The sequence below is a fragment of the Engraulis encrasicolus genome, chromosome 8 (assembly GCF_034702125.1).
Source record: "Engraulis encrasicolus isolate BLACKSEA-1 chromosome 8, IST_EnEncr_1.0, whole genome shotgun sequence".
Lineage (NCBI taxonomy): Eukaryota > Metazoa > Chordata > Actinopteri > Clupeiformes > Engraulidae > Engraulis > Engraulis encrasicolus.
This window is the reverse complement of record NC_085864.1, coordinates 29,262,729-29,283,844: the sequence shown is the minus strand read 5'-3', so window position 1 is coordinate 29,283,844 and position 21,116 is coordinate 29,262,729. Positions and strand designations below refer to the sequence as shown.

Below are 21,116 nucleotides of genomic sequence, written 5' to 3'. Positions count from 1 at the left end.
TGGGTTGTTTATTAATATGCATGATTGAATTGATGGTCTGGTACAGCTGTTAATATGGTATGATGTGGTAATGAAATATTTGTGTATGCGTGCGTGCGTGTGTGCGTGCGTGTGTGTGCGTGTGTGTGCGTGTGTGTGTGTGTGTGTGTGTGTGTGTGTGTGTGTGTGTGTGTGTGTGTGTGTGTGTGTGTGTGTGTGTGTGTGTGTGTGTGTGTGTGTGTGTAGGTGCTTAGAGCAGCTGAGCAGGCGCACCTGTGGGCGGAGCTGGTGTTCCTGTATGACAAGTATGAGGAGTACGACAACGCCATCATCACCATGATGAGCCACCCCACAGATGCCTGGAAGGAGGGGCAGTTCAAGGACATCATCACCAAGGTATAATAGCCTATTGTAACACACACACACACACACACACACACACACACACACACACACACACACACACACACACACACACACACACACACACACACACACACACACACATGGAAGAAGGGGCAGTTCAAGGACATCATCACCAAAGTATAATGGCCCACTGTAAAACACGTCACTCACTCACTCACTCACTCACTCACTCACTCACTCACTCACTCACTCACTCACTCACTCACTCACTCACTCACTCACTCACTCACTCACTCACTCACTCACTCACTCACTCACTCACTCACTCACTCACTCACTCACCTCAGTCACTCACCTCAGTCACTCACCTCAGTCACTCACCTCAGTCACTCACTCACTCACTCACCTCAGTCACTCACCTCAGTCACTCACCTCAGTCACTCACCTCAGTCACTCACCTCAGTCACTCACCTCACTCACCTCACTCACCTCACTCACTCGTACACACATGCCTGGAAGGGGTTCAAAAACCTCATCACCAAGGTATAAAGGCCTGCTGTAAAACATTTAACACACACACACACACACACACACACACACACACACACACACACACACACACACACACACACACACACACACACACACACACACACACACACACACACACACACACACACACACACACACACACACACACACACACACACACATACATACAGACGCCTGGAAGGAGGGACAGTTCAAAAACCTCATCACCAAGGTATAAGGCCCTACTGTGAACCACCCAACGCATGCATCCACGCACACAGGGTGAAGGTCAGATTAGACTTCTGCAACTGCGCTCGTCAAAACTCGCGTGGGAGTGGCCACGAACCAACATTGTATTCATGCATCTGCGAGTTCTGCGAGGTCCGAGGTCTCGTCGCGAGCCACATTTGAAATTGCGCGATTAGGATACTTTCACTACATTGTTAGCACTGCGGTCATTATTAAGCAATGTTGCTTTCTATCCCGGTTAGCTAGGTATTTTCACACAAATTGCAAAGGCAATGCACTGGTATCATTATTTGACATACCCAGTCTGTTTTCACGAGCAGAAAATGCAAGCATGTAAAGACAGTTGATTCTGCCGATGTGTGTTTACATTCGGTGGAGGAACGGTAGTAAAACCGCAGGCATTGTGCCACGAGTGTTCAACTGATGCATTGTTTGTTACTTAGCTTGTAGCTTCGTGTATTTACACACATTTACACACAAGGCATCAATACAGTTTTTAACAGAATACAGATCTGCTCTCGCAAACTACTGGCATTGCGCTGCCACAAGAACAGAACAAGGAAGTAGCGAGAGGACCAATCATAGTGCCTTTTTGTCTGCGTACTCCGCGTCCGTCCGACGGATAGTTAGAATTTTTTCGAGGCGCTCGACGACGGGCGCAGAGCCTCTGAGAGGGGGGCGTGGACTCGCATAGACAGAAAACGGACGGTCGCAGATTCTATGCGTCCGAAGCATAAATCTAGCTTAAGGACATCATCATCACCAAGGTATAATGCCCAGTTGACCGCCCTCAGCTAACAAGGACTCACTAATACACACACACACACACACACACTTACACATACACACACAATATGCGGGTGCTCACTCACTCACTCACTCACTCACTCACTCACTCACTCACTCACTCACTCACTCACTCACTCACTCACTCACTCACTCACTCACTCACTCACTCACTCACTCACTCACTCACTCACTCCCTCCCTCACTCACACAGACACACACACACAATATGCGGGTACACACACACGCACACGCACACACACACACACACACACACACACACACACACACACACACACACACACACACACACACACACACACACACACACACACACACACACACCATTATGCCATAGTAAATCAATAGTTTAATGGGACTTGTTTATTATCATCTGTGCCAAGGCTGGGTTTGCATCAGGATGCAGGAGGCAAGGCAAGGCCACATATTTGTCATCATGGCTTTATATATTTATTTCTGCTCTCCTCTCCCCCTCTCCCCCTCTTATCTCTTCTTCCATCCATCTCAGGTGGCCAATGTGGAGTTGTACTATAAAGCGGTCCAGTTCTATCTGGAGTTCAAGCCCTTGTTACTCAACGACCTCCTTATCGTCCTGTCTCCCAGACTCGACCACACCCGTGCAGTAAACTTCTTCAGCAAGGTATGAACAACCGTTGTCTTACACTCACACCCACCGGAAGCCAATATACCAGTATACCACATTTAATGCTTAATCGAGGACCCTTACATTCTCTACAAACAGGAGTAAAAAATGTCATGGTTTAATTGCAATATCATTAATTTTCAAATAATACTTGCAGGGCCCTATATTACATTTTTTCACCACCAGCCCAAATGACTTTTAGATGTTAATCGTATTAGCCGAACACACACTCACCAATGGGTCAAAGTGGCTGGTAAGTTGGTCTTTCCTACCTGTCAGACTGAAGTTTCACCAGCATTTGGCCGATTGTCTGGTGTTAATTTAGAGCCCTGAATACTTGAAATGGTGAATATTATGTGTTAATACTGAATATTACGGGTTAATACTGAATGTCATGTATAAATCAATAGATCAAGGCGATTGATGATGGTATCTGGTCTGAGGGACAGTGGATGAGTTGCCATGTCTTGTTGTCTTCTTCATTCTAGACCAAACAGCTTTCTTTGGTGAAGCCCTACCTGAGGTCAGTACAGACCCACAACAACAAGTCTGTCAACGAGGCACTGAACAATCTCTTCATCACCGAGGAGGATTACCAGGTACAGTTTTTTTTGCTCTGAAGCCTGTGGAAAAATCCAGAAGACTAGCCAGTGTCAAGTGCCAGTGCATTTTAAAAAAATATCTCACTTGTGTATTTTTCTCCTACAACTACATATTTTGTATAGAACTATTGCCCACCATAATATAGCTGTACACATTCCACACATTTATACCTATCACTACTTGCACTAGCTGTACATGACTGCATTTAATGTGTAAATACTTGCATTTAGTCTTCACATACGACACATACACACTTCTGATTGGATACGAAATTGCATTTTGGTACTGTCCACTTTTACATGGGTATACTTGCGTTATATATATATATTTTAATAAGATGTTTTGGTGATTATTTGTTTGTGTCCTTCTCCCGTTAGGCACTGCGCACGTCCATCGACGCCTACGACAACTTTGACAACATCACGCTGGCGCAAGGCCTGGAGAAGCACGAGCTCATCGAGTTCCGACGAATCGCAGCGTACCTCTTCAAGGGCAATAACCGCTGGAAGCAGAGTGTTGAGCTCTGCAAGAAGGACAAACTCTATAAGGTCCATACTCTTTTTGCATTACTACATTACTTACTAGAGTAACGTAATTGATAGTTAACATTACATTTAGTGAGACACTTTTTTTATTCAAAGTGGATGTAAACAGCTGAAATGGGAGGAGGAATGCTTGGTATACAAGGTATAACAAGGTCAATGTAGGAAAGTTTTGATGAGTGGAGTTCTCCTGGAAAAGAAATCTTCACACTTTTGGTGACCTGGTTTCCTGCCTGTGATGTGTTTGGTTACTTTGCAGTGATTTACTACATAAACACAAGCTTTCTTTCATTGCAAGGTTTTAGTCAGCCAAGTAAGGCTAAGAAAACTGCCTTAGTCAACAGTGTATGGACTTAGAGCAGCTGAAAATCAGTTCAATGGAGTGGATGAGGTTGGTGCATAATGTAAGCTCAGACAAATTCCTGAGTCCTCGTGTCTTAAAACCCCAGAGAATCTGAGTCATGACTGTAAGACCACAGAAATATGAGCATCGCACAGTTTTTAAGAGTGAGTGTATTGCATATGTAACATAAAAATGGGTGGAAAGTCACATCAAAACGTTGATGCCGATTTTGAATCTGCTTCCTGAAGTTCAAAGACTACACAAAAGACCTCATGTACAATATAAAGAGTATTGACATAAGATTTGGTGAAAAACCATCTAATTGTTCTCAAGTATGACCGGACAACTGAATGCCTACAGCACCTGTGGGCGGAGGTGTAATGGGTTATTGTCATCATTCATTCCCCACAAGCAACATGGGTAGCAACATAATGGGATATTATCTAAGTCTTACCTCGCCAGTGATGCAACAACAAGCTTCCTTGCCCTCTTTCTTTACTACTCTTGCTGTTAACTTGAAAACGACATCTACAAAGTGGGGCCTCAACACGAAGTTTGCGTAGGCAACCACAGTTTTATGAGTTTCGGATGACCGTGATGCGGTGCTTTCAGCACTGAATGATCATCGCCTGCATCGCCTGGCGGTAAGGTGAAACGAAATAGAATCATTTGACAGTGATGCAACTACTCCTCCCTATTTGCCCATGTGCCAGCTTGCCCAGCTTAGCCAGGCCACTCCCTCCTAGTGACTCAACATCTACTCTGTTGCTTCTAGTCAGGTCGGGAGCAATACAAATATCGTTTCTGAGCTCCGGAGAAATTGGCAACTCCACCCACCTTGTCAGGAACCAGTCAAATTTGAGAAGCTCCAACGGCCCTGGATAGAGGCGTGTTGAAGGCAGTGATGTGGTTTAAGCTTCAGCATAGCCTTTTCTGTCATTGGCAGTAGCAAACTACGGGAGGTGGGTCATCCATGCTGTTGGGGAAACGTTATTTCGTTATGCACTTGGTCAGACCCAAGTCTCGAAACGAGATTTGAAAGACGATGATAATCAGGCAAAGCTAAGCTAACCCTTGACCTCTTGACCCCTGGTGTTCTCCCCACCGCAGGACGCCATGCAGTACGCGTCGGAGTCCAAGGACATCGAGCTGGCGGAGGAGCTGCTGCAGTGGTTCCTGGAGGAGGACAAGAAGGAGTGTTTCGCCGCCTGCCTCTTCACCTGCTACGACCTGCTCAGGCCCGACGTGGTGCTGGAGACCGCCTGGAGGCACAACATCATGGACTTCTCCATGCCCTACTTCATCCAGGTCATGAGGGAGTACCTCAGCAAGGTACGTAGTGAAGTGATGTACAGGTAGCTCGGCCTAGTCCCTGCCCATGCACAGGAAATTACAAAATCCAGTATTAATCAGTACAATTTTGATTAAACGGGTAGATATACTTGAGCCGGGTATACATATTTGAGGCAAGATACAGTTGCTAGCTCTGTCCCCCAAATGACAATTACAGCATTAATCAGTTAATACCATTTGATGGAGCCAGGGTAGACGCATACCAAGCCTCACTAATAGTGAAGCACATGTCAAGTTCATTGAGGTTGTTATATGAATCTAACATGGACAAGAGAAAAAGAGGAATTCCAAGACTCCATGAACTGAAGGAGCGTTAGGGCTTCCGCACATTGGATCCGACAAAGTGCTGAGCACTGCTCCGCAAAATTTCGATTCCATTGTTTTCAATAAAACCCCGCAAACCGGCACCGATGTCCGCAGACATTCGCCGATGTCGGATAGCAATTAGAGGCAAGTTCTATTTTGTCTGCGCCGCTCATTGACTATCAATGCTATGTTCGTGTGAAATTGGGTTTGGGGATCTGAATTCTGTTGGAAGCGAACGTGCGCCACAGTGCTGTCAGAGCCAATGTTCGGCCAGCCTTAGAAGGGGAGTTGGTATAACCTAGCCACTATAATGAAGGCATTTGAAATTTTGCTAACAGCAGTTGCCTTGGGACGCCTCTTTTTCTTTCATCTGCACCTCAAAGAAATTACTTTTGAATCAACGTTTTGTGGAATCTCACATGAATCTTTTAGTACTTAGTGCTGCTTATAGGGTTTTCCCCTCTTAAACGTTTAGTTGTTGAATATAGTATTTATTTTAAGTTAGGTTTATGTAATATTAAGTAATATTAAGTTTATGTAGTCAAGTGACTGCTCAGAACAGCACAGCACAGCACAGGACATATTCCTTGAAAAAAAATGATGAAAGACGATAACTCTGCAGCTTTGTAACAATGGGTGGTAGTGAATTATTGTCACTTCTGTGACGTTTTCCCCCTTGCTTTGGTTTCCTAACACTTTCCCAGTGATTTTTGTTTTTCTGCATTTGTTTCTCTTTACCTTTTGCTTTTGTGTCAATGCTGGAGACATACTGTACACGTTTGCTTTTTCTCCTAAGCTGCTGCTCTTGAATTTTCCCTTTCAGGTTGATGCGATTAAAGAAAAGGTGAAGGTCGACTCTTATATTTCCATCTATTTCCTCGTAGTAGTTGGAGGACCTTTTTTTATGAAAACTTCAGGACTTATCTGCATGAGTTGTTCCCTCCCATATCACACTGCTGCTTCTGAAACACACACCTTGAAACTAGAGAAACCCCCTTCGACCCTTCTCTTCCCCCCTCACCCCCGCCCCCTCTGCAGTGTCCTGTACATACTGACACACTGCTAGCCAGGCACAGCAGAAAGGTTAGACAGACACTCCCTCCTCCCTTTAGATCAGGGGTTGGGAACCTGTGTTGTATCCGGCCCCCGATATGATTTTAATGTTGTGCAGCTTCACATGAAATATGACACATTTTGCAAAGGAATCTTAGAAATTACATTGGCAATACAACTAAGTTACATTCAGGGGACCTAAAGAAGGTGGAGTCTGTTTTAAAGGTGGCTGCCTTCAATATAGGCCTAAAGTGCTGGGGGAAATCCTGGTTTGTGTTCATAGTACGGCACTCAGAGGACTTTTACAGCCCTTGGAGGAATTTGAAGTGGCCCCTCGAATGAAAAAGGTTCCCCACCCTTCCCTTTGAGGACAGGAGGTGGGGGAGCCACGTCTCAGTTATCTAATGTTAGGCAATTCTGACTCCTACTTAACGTAACATGCTCTAGGAAAGATCCCAAGGTGTCCTTTGTAAAAAGAAATTGGAATATTTTCAGCAATATTATATTTCAAGATTATGCCATATTATTAGAAGGTCATGTTGCAGCACCTCTTGGAATAAGCCCTTTAAAAAAAAATGTGTAGAAGTCTCCTACCGCCTACCTCCTCCCCTCTCCTACCCCCACTGTTGATAGTAGCTACGTTCCCTGTAGATGGACTCAGCAGTAGGTACAGTGTAACACTTGCGGCCTGATGCGACCTAGTAGAGGTGTTTGTGAGTGTATATGTATGTGTGTGTGTGCACTGCAAGACTTGAGCACTGCAGGCCTCGTGATGCGTGTGTGTGTGTGTGCGCGTGCCATGCGCAGTAGACACCGTGGCGTGCAAGCATGTGTTCTTCTCTTAGCTGTAGTAGCTGCATCTTCCAGTGGTTTAGCATCGCGTTTGGCTGTTGGCTGTGCCTGTTACCCTCCTCCTCCCCTCCCCTACTTCCTCCTCCCCCTGCGATCTGGGTACCATGAATGGGCCGTACCAACCATCTTCCACCCTCTCTCACTACTTCTCTTCTACTCTGGAACTGTCTCTGCCTCTCTCTTCCTTTCTCTCTTTCTCTCACTCTCTTTCGTGCTCTCGTTCTCATGCACACGTTTTAACAAAAAAAAAGAATAACACCTTGTGGCATGTTTCTCTTTCTCTTTTTTCTCTACAATGAAACATCAAACTTCTCTCAAAACAAAGCCTGCTAAAATAACTTCTCATTTGAACTTATTAGTGTCGACAAAGCATATCTATGTGGAGAACTGAACCCTTTAGATGGCCCTAATGAGCATTTGGTGGATGGTTTAGGATTTTCTAATACAATTCTTTATACAATACTTTATTTTGGGGAAAGTACATGCCTTGCAATTGCCTTCTCTTTGAGCAAACGGGCCTTTTGTCATGGCTTTTCTGGAGTGCCTACTCGCATTGTTTCATCTTCCAGATGGTAGTGTGAATGGTGTTTTTGACAAGCTCGTACCTTGGCTCTGTTTGCATAACTTCATGCATAACAAAGATGAAGAAAATGTGTTTTTGGTCTGGCTTAATAAGGGAAAAGACCATAAATCCTCTGTCAGCACCACCAAGCGTGTAGTGAGTAGATCTGCAGTCACAGTACTGAACAGTGGCTTGGTCTTGGTACCACACTGGCTCAATTTAGACAGCCATTTTGAAACGGGTTCAGTTTTCTACATACTCCTCAATTAATAACTTAGTTCTTACTACTCTTGGCTGATCGGAGGGACCATTGTCTATATTGCCTATTTTTCTCCTTTTAATCTATTGGCTTAATGTTTTTTTGTTTTTCTGTTTTTTCCCCACACCCCACCCAGATTTTTTACTGCTAAATGTTTAGCTGAGTAATGATTAAAGGAAAGTAACAGTGATGTGTTCCAAGCGGCATCCTTTAAAAGACGGTGTGCTCTGCGGTCACGTCATCAAAGGGTACTGGTTGAGGCCACAGACTGCTGTGTTTTTTTTTATCAAAGCATTCGCTAAAAACCTTGTTACCGCGCGGCCTGGCTTGGCTTCTAGCATCCCTCTGACCCGCCCCCCTTGCCCTATCGCCAAATGAATGGTCCCATCTGTCAGTCATTTTCTTCTCGTTGACCAATGACGGCCTGACACTGTGTTCTGCAGCATTGCCTGCCCATTTTGGTGACCCACCACCGCCACCACTACCCCCCACCACCGTAGTCCCCTTCTACTACCCCCTCGCTGCTGGAGGTGGGCGAGTGTAGTTGGCCACTGACACCTCTTCAACTCTCCCCCTCTCCCCCTTCCCCCCTCTGACAGGTGGACAAGCTGGACGCGTCCGAGTCCTTACGGAAACAGGAGGAGCAGGCTACCGAGGCACAGCCCATTGTTTACGGTAAGATGGCAGACTGAAAAGAAATAAGTTCAATGAGTTCATTGAGTAGAGTAGAGTAGAGTGATTTTATTGTCACTATATAAATACAGTGAGATTCTGTTTGGAAGCAACCCACAAATACCCACAAAAAGAATATATTAACAGCATAATAAATAATATAATATACCTGTATAAAAGTTCATATGCATCTCACAGTATAGAGCAGGGGTGTCAAACTCAAATTCACAGAGGGCCAAAATCTAAATCTGGGACCGAGTCGCGGGCCGAACTCAATACTCAAAAAGTACTGAAATTGTGCATGCGCGCACATGCTTACAATATTCAAATGCTTACATCTCCAAACAGTAAATCCCAGCAGATATTGCAGTTCAAATGAGCCTGCATCTGTTGTAAATGAATGAAAGACATCACTGATGTACTTGTATGAGCATGTTACGCCCAAAATGTCATGTTCAAGTCATATTAAAATACATTAATGTGTAGGGGGGGCCAACTGTAATACACATTTGAAATGATCTCGCGGGCCAAATAAAATGACTCCGCGGGCCAAATTTGGCCCCCGGGCCTGAGTTTGACATCCCTGGTATAGAGAGTCCTGAAGTATTGAGGGGGGGCAGGTGTCGTATTGAGTTCAAAAATCTAATAGGATAGAAGTAGGATAGAAACTGTCTTCATTGGCGAGACGTCTTGGACACATTGCACATTATCAAAGTGTCATGCTTGCAGACTCCCAAACACAGGCACACGCGTCACACACATTTGATGAAGGTGGATATCCTGGACGTTAAATGTTACTTCCAATTGAATGGATAAGCTGATCATCATAAGCTCTGTAGAGGCAGAAGGAAATCCGTGAAAGTACACACACACACACACACACACACACACACACACACACACACACACACACACACACACACACCGTCACGTCAACGGGCCTATTCACTCTGCTGAAAAGTTAAACACTCAACTACATCATAACAACACTGCTATGCCAATCGATAAAGTCTTAACCCATTTTGTCCCAAGCACATACAAAAGCTAGGACCCTCGTTTTGCCTTAGAATGTGTTCATTCAGCTGTAACTTACGCACATTTTTAATAAAACAGCTCAAATCTCAAGAACCTGAATGCAGTAGATATGTGTCTCCAGGACACAATGGGTTAAGTTACTGATTAAGAGTTGGTCATTACCACTTTGGTGACAATAAGGTTGTATTCTAGTTTCTCTGCTAAGGGATTAACTGTGTTGTGCCGTCTTGTCTTGTTGTGCTGCAGGTAACCCCCAGTTGATGTTGACTGCTGGCCCCGGAGCCCCCGGGGCCGTCCCTCCCCAGCAGTCGTACGGCTACGGCTACGCTCCGCCCCCCGCCGGCTACCCCCAAGCCCCCCAGCCCGGCTTCGGCTACGGCATGTGAGAGGCGACCCTCACCTGGGTGCACGGCACGCTGTCCAGTCGCCTGCCCGCCCGCTCACCCGCCCGTCTGTCTGTTTGTTTGTTTGTCGATCTGTCTTTTCTTGCGTTCCTCACTCACCAGCTTATTATGGTCGTCATCACAGCAGGGGATTTTAAAGCAGCAAAGCAAAGCAGTCAAAAAAAGTTGTGCATTTTAAATTATTCTCCTATATGTATTTTTTTGTTTTGTTTCTCCTTGTACCACAATGAAGGACTTCATTTTTATTTTGTTTCATTGAAGAAATGAGTCGGACCATCTCTATTGTTATTTTTTTTCCACATTCCATATTTAAGCCTATTTGCATTATTAACTAGCATTTTTGTGTTCTGTTCTGTTTTTTTAAAGGGGTATCAGGGGTCTTGTATGTAAGTGGACTTGTGAAAAGAGCAATTAACCTGAAGTATGTTGTAAAAGCATCAGATTTGCACTCTGTTGTGAGAGGAAAACTAATGTAGAATCTCTTTCATTTTTTTTCTCTTTGTTGTACTGTACGTGAAAAAAAGCTTACACTGTCTGTATAATGCATTTCATTATTATTATTGTATATTATGATAAATATGGCTACAAATAATATTTGAACGTTTAAAAAAAATGCATCCATGGATACATCTAGCAACACTAAGTAATAATCGTTAATATTCTACACAAATGTGTAGCTTGTGTGGAATTTAAAAGAAGAAAAAAAATGCATACAGACATATAAGTAAGCAATTTTAATCCCTACCAGCCTATACCAGTTCTCCCTGTCAACCCATATAGAAGTTACTAGCACCCTTTTCATCCCACTCCGTGTGTAACAGGTGACCTTCTGTTGTGCTGTATACAGTGCTCTTGTGTGAGACCATTATTTCCATAAATGAACGATGGGAATAACAAAAACAAAATTTATTCTTCTGACCCGTGTGTGTATCTACTCACAGACTTACGTTGAGGTTTGTGTGTCTCTGCAAGGTGTTGTGGTGTTCTAGCTCACTATTTTGAGTGTACAGAAGAATGAATATAGAAATGGTTACATTTTGCTTGTCCTGTCTGTTTTGTTTTCTGTGCAGTTGGCACTCGGAACAAAATCAAGAATAAACAGGATTGTGATCATATGTAGGCTTATGTTGTGAGTGTGATTGGCTTTGTTGATGTATATATAATTAATTACACATGATAGAAATTAAATGTTGACATTTGTTTCTTATTTCTGTGATAAACCCGTTCAAGAGCAATACAACGTAATTCATCAGTTAAAGCTAACTTCTCGGTAAACTTTGATGGAAGAGATGGGCTGGACTAGAGCTGTTACTCTGCTGTAATAAATGAAATAGGAGTATGACAGTCCTCATGAACCTGCTGAACTGCAAGTAGGGCTATCCAACATTAGCTCACCAAAACTTAGAATTTTGAACAACTGATGCATTAATGAAATATTGAGGTGGTGGTCAAGGCAAAATATTATATTGGGGTACTGGGGAAAGGGAAGGAGGGAGAATGGAGATTACTCGAACAAGGCTCATGCAGCAATTTATCATGAAAGACTGCATGGAAACGGAATGCCTACAAACCTGCTGTCATGGACTGTCAGCTGTGTGACTGACTTAATTGCAAGTGGCCATGTCAACCAGCTGGGGGCGCTGTTAACTTTTGTCTTCGAACCAAAGTCGAGGACCAAGTTCAACTAGTCTTGGCCCTACAGCTCTGCAAAGCACCTGACACGTCATTCAAGTTGCATGGCATGCAATAATAAGTCTGACTATGGGGGAAATTATTTAAAAATAAATCTCAGTACTATCTTATATTTTACCGAGAGCGAGACAGGAGTGACCCGGAAGGAATGTTCGTGCCCAACTTGTGCGTCACGTGACCAGAAACATAGCGCCTGTTGACAGTTCATGGCGGGTATTTGAATGAGCTTTTGCAAAACACCAACACTTTCTTATTCATGCTGAGTCGTCTGGTGTTTTGCTTTAGTTTGTGCTTGTTGGCAATTCATGAAGAATATATTTTGCTTTAGTCGTTGGTTTTCTTATAAAGTCCTTTCACTTGACGCTTTCTTCTCAAAGTATGACTTCAACGTAAACAGTGATGTCTGTAGTGACTGTACAGTTGGGACAGTGTGGAAACCAGGTTGGTCAGGAATTCTTCAACGTCCTTTGCAGTGACTCCAGTAACGCCAAAGACAAACATTACAGGGATTGCAGTCATGAGCGCTTCTTCAGAGAGGGACAATCAAAAGGTACTGGTTTTAACACTGAATTAACTGTCCTGTGCTGCCTACCGACATTCAGCTCCTCCCATTCTCCTTAAATAAGTTCATTGTCATTAAACCAAATGATGTCTCTTGCCTTTAGACCTCAGAGCCCGTGCAGTGCTTATTGATATGGAGCCCAAAGTCATTTCTCAGACCATTGCGAAAGCAGCAAAGTCTGACAAGTGGAGGTATGGAGAGACGTCACACTTCTGTCAAAAACAGGGCTCTGGAAACAACTGGGCCAATGGGTAAGTGCTTAGAAAGTGTCAATGCCAGATCCACAGACCACCCCTCCCTTTGTCATTCCAATAATGGATTCAGTAGTCCAGCTACTCTACCTGTCTAAAATACTCATTCACTATGATCAGCTGGTTGGATCACTTTTGTGGCATGGTTTTTACTTTCTCACCTTGGATGGGACCTGCAGATTAGCATTAGGCTACAGGCTTCATAGAACACCTGCTTGTGTGTGTGTGTGTGTGTGTGTTTGTGTTGCCTTGCAGGTTTTCTGTGCACGGGCCGAAACATGAGGAAGTTGTGCGAGATCTTGTCCGCAAAGAGGTGGAGCAGTGTGACCGGCTGACTGGCATTCTGACCATGATGAGCTTGGCTGGGGGCACCGGCTCTGGCATGGGCACCTACATCACCCAGTGCCTACGGGACACATACCCCCACACCTCTATTCTCAACCATGTCACCTGGCCCTATAACACCGGGGAGGTACTGTAATATCACTTACCCTCAGGGATGCCATCTTTTTATTTTGATTATTTATTGCTTACCAAAGAAGGACTGCATTGCGTTTTTGTAAAATTGCGTTTTACATGTTAGAATGACCAATAAAAGATGTTCTATATCCTATGACATCTTCTATATGTAATTTATAATCATTTGATGATGTATGTATGTAGAATACATGTATATATTGACCCTGCTGTGGCCAACCGGCAGGGCACTCTCCTGCCATGCGGCTGAGCCGGGTTTGATCCCCGGCTCGGACCCTTTCTGCCGACCCCTCCCCGTCTCTCTTCCAATTCGCTTCCTGTCCACCTGTCACACTGTCCTGTCAAATAAAGTTGTAAAAAGACCAAAAAAACAAAAAAGAATACATGTTTATATTAAATATAGTCTTTCAATGGGAAGAAAAGAGAGCTCATACAGATATGTTTGAATTGTTTAATTGGTCATACTAACATTCTCCACCATCATTTCTCTGTGTTTTAGGTCATTGTCCAGAACTACAATTCCATCCTCACGCTGTCTCATCTCTACCAGTTCTCCGATGCCATCTTGGTCCATGAAAACGACGCCGTGCACAAGATTTGCGCTCAGCTCATGAACATCAAGCACATCTCCTTTAACGACGTGAATAAGGTCATCGCCCACCATTTGGGCAGTACACTACAGCCTGTATACAGCGCTGCTTCCTCAAGCTACAGGAGGAATGCCATTGGTATGTGGACTTCATTATATTCACAAACCGCACACAGCTGTCAAAAGTAGTAAATAGTAGTAGTAGTAGTAGTAGTAGTAGTAGTAAATTACCCTTCATGAGCATGGTACTGTCCTGCCGCACTGCTCCCCAGGGATGCCATTTGGGGCTAACCCTGGGAATGGGTTAAATGCGTTTCCCAGGTGGTCTTCCGCCGTCACTTACCGTTGATACATTTACTTGCGCTATACATTTACTGTGCTTCTACATTTGAGGCACTTGTAATCCCTTCAGGCTTCCAACGGGTCATGGAATTTCTGGAATATAATGGAATGCATGCACAGTCATGGAATATCATTACATTTTCTTAACAGTTGTATAAAAGCAAAACCTTTTTTGTTTGGTGTGTATAACATTGTTTCTTACTGGTTATACTACAACGCTTCGCCAGAGAGGTTTCATGCTGTAAAGTGCAACATCCTAGAATGCCACGAGCCCACTGAAAGTCTGGCGGTGACTTGGTGTCGGTTCTAGGGGTGAAGATAATCTTACATTTTCACACTTTTGAAAACTTTTTAACGCCATTTCTTTTCACAGAAGTGGTCTTGGAAATTCATTTTTTTGGGTCTGTAAAGTCATGGAAAATCATGGAATTTTATATCTGAATTAGAGTGGGAACCCTGTACCTTTTGCTGTGTCTGTGCAGTCTGTGCAGTTCTCTGACCCCCAGGTCTTGTTACCCAAAGACTTTGGTCTTAAGAAGTCCAGTTGCTTACAACAACTTCAGTCATTGTGCCGCTTTTCTTTTATTATATTCTTGTTGTACGTACGTAGGTGACTTCATGGGTTCGCTGGTAAACCATCCCGAGTATAAACTCCTGAGTGTCCTGAACATCCCTCAGATGTCAAGCACGTCTCTGGCCTACAGCGTGTTCCACTGGCCCAGCCTGCTCAAACACCTGCGGCAAATGCTGATCGCCAACGCCAGAATGGAGGAAGGTGAGAAGTCAGGACACTGACACTTTTATCCAAACTGACCTGTACTGCACAGGGCTCTCAATTAGCCTTTTCCATCACCAGCCAAAATGGCTAGCAGATGTTAATCTTACGAGCCAAATACACTAATGGGTTAAAGTGGCTAGTAAGTTTTCTACCAGTCAAACTGAAATTTCACCAGCATTTGGCTAAAACCATTGAGCCATATCCTGCAGAGTATAGTAAATGCCAGGACACAATATACGAGGATATTAAGTTGTATGTACATTACAGGTACAATAGTAGTATTTTGGTTCATAGAGCACTTTTTTAAGACCGTAGTTTCTAAGCAAAGTGTTTGGCTAAGAGAACAGTAAAGTAAACAATAAAAGACTGTAAAAGCATCACATGAATAAGCAGCAGTAAAAGGATTATAAAATACTTTAGTAAAGACAACACAAAGCAAAACATGCATAGCAACATATCATAGCAACAAGCAAACATGACCCACACACAGGAGAAGAAAGAGGCGAAGGCCAATGTGTAAACGTGTGTTTCCAGTTTCGAGTAGAGTAGAGTAGAGTAGAGTAGAGAAGAGTATCTTTTATTGATCCCAGGAGGAAATTAAGGTGTCAAGTAGCATACACACATACATAAATAAAGACATTGCCCACGAGACATAACACACATACTTACACATAAAATAAGTTATAACCATAGCTCACTGTTACATACATTTTGCCAAGGCATCTCTCTCTCTCTCTCTCTCTCTCTCTCTCTCTCTCTCTCTCTCTCTCTCTCTCTCTCTCTCTCTCTCTCTCTCTCTCACACACACACACACACACCAAAATATATAGTGTTAAGTGTCCACAGTGTTCACATGTACCTTAGCTGAGTGGCACATAGAAGCCAAGACAAAGTGTCCATGAGTGTCCGTAGTCTCTCTGCCTAGTACCATGTCCATTGTATTCCTTGGAAAAAGAGATGGGGGTGTAACACAAGTCGCCCCTGCTGTGTCACCACACACACACACACACACACACACACACACACACACACACACACACACACACACAAATAATAAAGTGTACATAGTGTCACATGTGCCATAGCTGGGTGGCATCTAAAAGTCAAGACAAAGTTACCACCAAAGTGTCCAGGAGTATCAGTAGTCCGGGGTGTGACACAAGTCGCCAAATGTGTCACTCCACACACACACACACACACACACACACACACACACACACAAAAGCAGCTGTGCTTTCCAAGTGAAGAGGAGTCGAAGGGTGAAGAGTCCAGGTAGAAGCATGGGAGCATGCAGATAAAGTGTGCAGGAGTGGGATCTGTTTATGCAGTCCAGTCCCCTATGATGGTCTCTCTTTGTGTGTCCTTCTGTGCGATGTTGAATAGCTGGATGGCCCTGGATACAAAGGACTTCCGCAGCCTGTCTGTCTTGCAGGAGATGGTGCGCAGTCTGTAGCTGAACAGGCTTCTCTGGTTGGCGAAGACTGGGTACAGTGGGTGCTGCTTGTAGTTGTCCAAAATAGAGTCCAATCTGCTAAATGTCCTCTTGTCAGCTGTGGTTGTGAGGGCGTCCAGTTCTGTGCCTACAACAGACCCTGCTTTCCTCACCAGCCTGTCAAGCCGTCCAGCATCTCTCTTCCTAATGCTGCCACCCCAGCATGCCACAGCCTAGGAGAGCACACTGGCCATGGCAGAGTCACAGCAGAGCTGTTGGTAATAGTTGTTGGAATAAAACATCTTTGGAGTAATAGGTTTCCTGTGAGATTTAGGATAACAGCCTTCCAAAAAAAACACAAGCTGCTGTGGAGTCATCTGGCCTGGGACTACTGAAATCACAGGATGTCATCACTGAGGGTTCCCACTGGTGCGTGAATTCCTTGAAAAAAAAAAATTCAGTTAAGTGTTTTCAAGGTTATGGAAAAGCTTGGCTTTTTGCTTGAAGTGCTTGAAATTTGTGTCAAGTCTAACCCAATGAACCAAATGATAGAAATACATTGTTAAGGTACATAACAAATCTGAGGGAGTGAGATGTCAGGTGGGATTTGCTGCAGAATGCAGGAAATTGCATCTTAAAAACACGAAATGACCCCCACACCCCCCTCCCGCTGTGCTTCATCCTGACATGGGCAAACACAACTAGTAGGCGACCTATTTAAAGGTACTGGAAAACTGCAAATTTGGTGCTTGGAGGTGCTTGAAAAGTGCTTGAATTTGTTCATGAAAAAGGTGTGGGAACCCTGTCATTCAGAACAGTTCATTAATAGATAATGTGGTTTTTTAGGCATTGACTGGGCAGTGAGGGCACGACCTGTGAGCACTTCTGACAAAGGACGGACTCCCGGGGAGCCAGGCTTCAACAGATCACTGGCAAACCTGCTGATATTACGAGGAAAAGACGTGTCAAGTGCTGAAATTGGTAGGCTGCTGTCATTGCTTCCACTTCCACACTTTTCCTCTAATTTAACCTTCAATAGCGACGTTCAAATTTGCCAAGTCTGGCAGATCATTGCAAGGGGCCTCAAAGTTATGTTCACAATTTGCAAACAATTATTTGTCAAACTACATCACTGAGTCAAACTGCATAACCGAAAGTTCACTCCCCCATTAGTTCCCATGGCATTGTTGATGTTGCATGGCAGGTCAGCTATTCGGTTGACCACTTACATTGCAGACAATCAAAATAAAGACCTCACAAATGTCCTCATTTAGCTATTTGTCTTTTGGCAACAGGAGCTTTTAAAGACCCTGCCCTGTATGTTCCCTGGTTGCCGGTTGAAAGTGCCTTCAGCTGCTGGAGTTCCCCGGTTGCCTTCGGTGGCTATGAGAAGTCGGCCACGCTGGTCAGCAACAGCCAGTCTCTCCTGCCGCCCCTCAACAGCATGGTGGCCAAGGCATGGAACATGTTCGCCTCCAGGTCAGTTGCTCTTCACTCATACGGTCCTACTAATCATTGCACATTCCCCATGTATGGAAACTATGGGGTAAAACTGGGACTGTTGACTGATTGTTGGTGACTGACATTTGTCCATGGCTTATGTCTTTTTTCAACGTAATGGGGAAATGTGTTGTCTTGGGGTAAATGTTTAACAATAACAGTTTTGGGGATCTGATTGTATTGTGTTTGCCTATATGTCTCACGCTCCATTTACTGAAAGAAAATTCCATATGGCAGCAGGTAGCGGGCTTCACTCTGCGTCCTTGATTAATTTTGAGGGTGCAATATCTCCATAAAGCTTTGTCACAAGATAAAGGAGGTGTAAAAAGGAAGGCCATTTTCAGTCGAAACTCAATTTTGACAAAATATGTAGTTATTGCACTTTGAGCTGTACCAATATTATGTACACTGCACTTTCTGTCATGGCTTGCAATTTTTCATGGTTAACATGAATTCCCTTACATGCATGATGTGTTAAAGCATAATCAAACATTCTGCGATACACATTAATATCGTATTTCTCTCCTCTTATATCAATTTAATCAGCTATTCTCAATGCCCACCTTTTAGCAAAAATTTGTGATAATGTGTATGAGTGTCTGAGTGTATAAGTAAGGTAAACAGACGCAATGCACCAAATCTTTAATGCCTGTGGGTGAAGTTTCACCTACTGATGGATTACGCAACTGCACAGGAACAAGTGCATCATGATCGGCTGGCTATGTGTGGGTTGATGGAGAGTACAAGAGCAGCCATGCAGAAGCTCTGCACTCAAAGATAGAAACTCACAAGATAGAAAACTGTGCATTGCATGAAATTCCCAAAAGGCTTCTGTTCTGTGGCTGGTCGATGTTCATCAGAGACAGAAACAGTTTCTAGTAGTGAGAATGAATATTAAGAATTTAAGTGTTTAGGCCCTGCCGTGGCCAACCAGTAGGGCGCTCGACTGCCATGCGGCCGATTCGGGTTCGATTCCCGGCCCGGGTCATTTGCGACCCCTCCCCATCTCTCTCCCCATTCGCTTCCTATCCACCTCTCGCACTATCCTGTCATTAATAAAAGTTAAAAAAAGACCAAAAAAAATCTTGTGTGTTTCAGTGGTCGTATGCAGGATGAGGGTGAGCATGCCAGGTTCAGTCCTCCTACTACATTACTTGATCCAGCCAATTGGTTGAACTCAGTGACCCTGATTAACGCAAATCTTCAACCACATAGATCAGTTAAATCAGCTCTATGGCCCGTATTTAGGCTCAAGGAAGTTTTGTATATTCAGTATGTGGCAGCACATTTCTCCCAACCTCATCGAGCCACCTCTGCATTTTCAAGTGTAATCGGATATTACACATTTGGGAAAACAAAGAAGCTGTTTACACGTATATGGATCTTTTTGGAAACACATTGGTTTTGGCCTTCCGTTTACACGTAGACAATGGTTTAAAATGTGTATATCATTAGAAAATATCCAATTTAGGGGGCTAAAACACACCTGTTACAATGGAGTTTGTATTTTTATCCACATGTTACGTTTACACGTCAACGGATAAAAAAAAATAAAAAATCCACATTTAATATCATCCGGATGTGTGGAGCTAGCACCAAAGTAGCCCTTTCCTGACTTGCTTTTATTCTCACCCACAGAGCCTACATTCACCAGTACATGAAGTTTGGCGTCTCTGAGGAGGATTTTCTGGACAGTTTCACGGTGCTGGAGCAGGTCATCTCCAGCTACTCACAGCTGTGAGGTGAGGAGCTGGAGCAGGTCTACTGGATGCGTTAGCAGTCACGGGAAAGCGGTTAGGGCGTCTGACTTGTATACCAAAGGTTGCCGATTCGACTCCCGACCCGCCAGGTTGGTGGGGTTGGAGTAATTAACCAGTGCTATCCCCCAATCCTCCTCCACGACTGAGGTACCCTGAGCATGGTAACGACTCGCTGGACTGCTCCCTTGGGGCGTCATTGGGGGCTGCCCCCTTGCACGGGTGAGGCATAAATGCAATTTAGTTGTGTGCAGTGAGCACTTGTGCGCTGTGGAGTGCTGTATCACAATGACAATGGAAGTTGGAGTTTCCCAGTTAGGCTTTCATATCTCTGTACCATGGAGTGGGGTCAGCTTTATGTTCCCACTGCTGCTGCTCCATGTTCCCACATTTTTAAAGAAATATTTCAAATATAGGCCCTATGTTCCACAGCTCTATGTTCCCACATTTCCGAGTAAACTAAGAGAACATGCATTTCTCCCCGCCATGGAACATAGGCCCTAAATTTGAATACATTCTTAGAAATGTGGGAACATGGGGCAGTAGGAATATGCTGTGGGACCAATGGGCCTAAAATTATTTGTTGAAAGTCCTAGTTGTGTGGGACCAATGGGCTGTGGCTGGGAACATAAGACACGCTCCCCATCGAGTTAATGATCAAAATAAAGAAGTAGCACACCATGATGACAAGGATCTGCTCAAAATCCCAGGACAGACAGTTCTCTCCCGGTCATCTCCAGCTACTCACAGCTGTGAGGAGAAACGTACGCAGCAGGGAAGGAGGGAAATCCCCAGCACTGCTTAGTCACCCAGAGTCGCACTCAGCACCACGGAACAGATTCTTTTTATTTTATTACTAAAATAGTTGGAACTACTACAGATCGATTTTACTTCTGTGTCTAATGTAATTGGCAGTTTGTTTGATGTGCTCATGGAATTAAGATTAATTTATTTTATTTATGCACTGGTACTTTTGATAGAGAAAAAAAATAAAATGCTGCTTTTTCCCTGCTTATCTAAGGTCATTGAGTATTTCCTTTTTAATTACCAACTCACAACTCAGACTTAACGGAGACTTTGTACAGTAATGTAGGAATTTTGTCTTGTCTTAGAATTTTTAAAAGACAACACAAAGATAGGATGTAATCTTCAAAATCTTTATTTTTATTAATTAAAT

General features: G+C 43.9%; 2 protein-coding genes across 3 annotated transcripts in view; both read left to right on the top strand.

Moving 5' to 3' along the window:
• The window catches only part of cltcb (clathrin, heavy chain b (Hc)), a 38,872-nt gene extending 27,198 nt beyond the window's left edge, over window positions 1-11,674 (top strand). Inside the window, exons 26-33 of one of the 2 annotated variants that reach the window (XM_063205403.1) lie at window positions 226-375; window positions 2,441-2,572; window positions 3,064-3,174; window positions 3,556-3,726; window positions 5,174-5,395; window positions 6,546-6,566; window positions 9,048-9,123; window positions 10,402-11,674. In XM_063205403.1, coding sequence (XP_063061473.1) covers window positions 226-375; window positions 2,441-2,572; window positions 3,064-3,174; window positions 3,556-3,726; window positions 5,174-5,395; window positions 6,546-6,566; window positions 9,048-9,123; window positions 10,402-10,541 — 1,023 coding nt within the window. In that variant the 3' untranslated portion in view covers window positions 10,542-11,674. The remainder of the gene's footprint in view (window positions 1-225; window positions 376-2,440; window positions 2,573-3,063; window positions 3,175-3,555; window positions 3,727-5,173; window positions 5,396-6,545; window positions 6,567-9,047; window positions 9,124-10,401) is intronic. The other variant, XM_063205404.1, reaches the window with a different exon arrangement.
• A 793-nt stretch (window positions 11,675-12,467) lies between these two features.
• Window positions 12,468-20,998, top strand: tubd1 (tubulin, delta 1). Its single transcript, XM_063205399.1, has 8 exons — window positions 12,468-12,801; window positions 12,917-13,064; window positions 13,320-13,536; window positions 14,041-14,269; window positions 15,083-15,247; window positions 17,529-17,663; window positions 17,978-18,161; window positions 19,821-20,998. The coding sequence occupies exons 1-8, from the start codon at window positions 12,651-12,653 to the stop codon at window positions 19,921-19,923; spliced, it is 1,332 nt and encodes a 443-aa protein (XP_063061469.1). The 5' UTR covers window positions 12,468-12,650; the 3' UTR covers window positions 19,924-20,998.
• Window positions 20,999-21,116: the final 118 nt, after the last annotated feature.

What these genes read in the sequence shown, in the direction of transcription:
- tubd1 (XM_063205399.1), top strand. Translation starts at nt 12,651, where the DNA reads ATGTCTGTAGTGACTGTACAGTTGGGACAGTGTGGAAACCAGGTTGGT. An exon ending in GGAAACAACTGGGCCAATGG is followed by an intron (nt 13,065 to 13,319) that starts GTAAGTGCTTAG and finishes GTTGCCTTGCAG; the next exon opens with GTTTTCTGTGCACGGGCCGA. An exon ending in CAACGCCAGAATGGAGGAAG is followed by an intron (nt 15,248 to 17,528) that starts GTGAGAAGTCAG and finishes GTGGTTTTTTAG; the next exon opens with GCATTGACTGGGCAGTGAGG.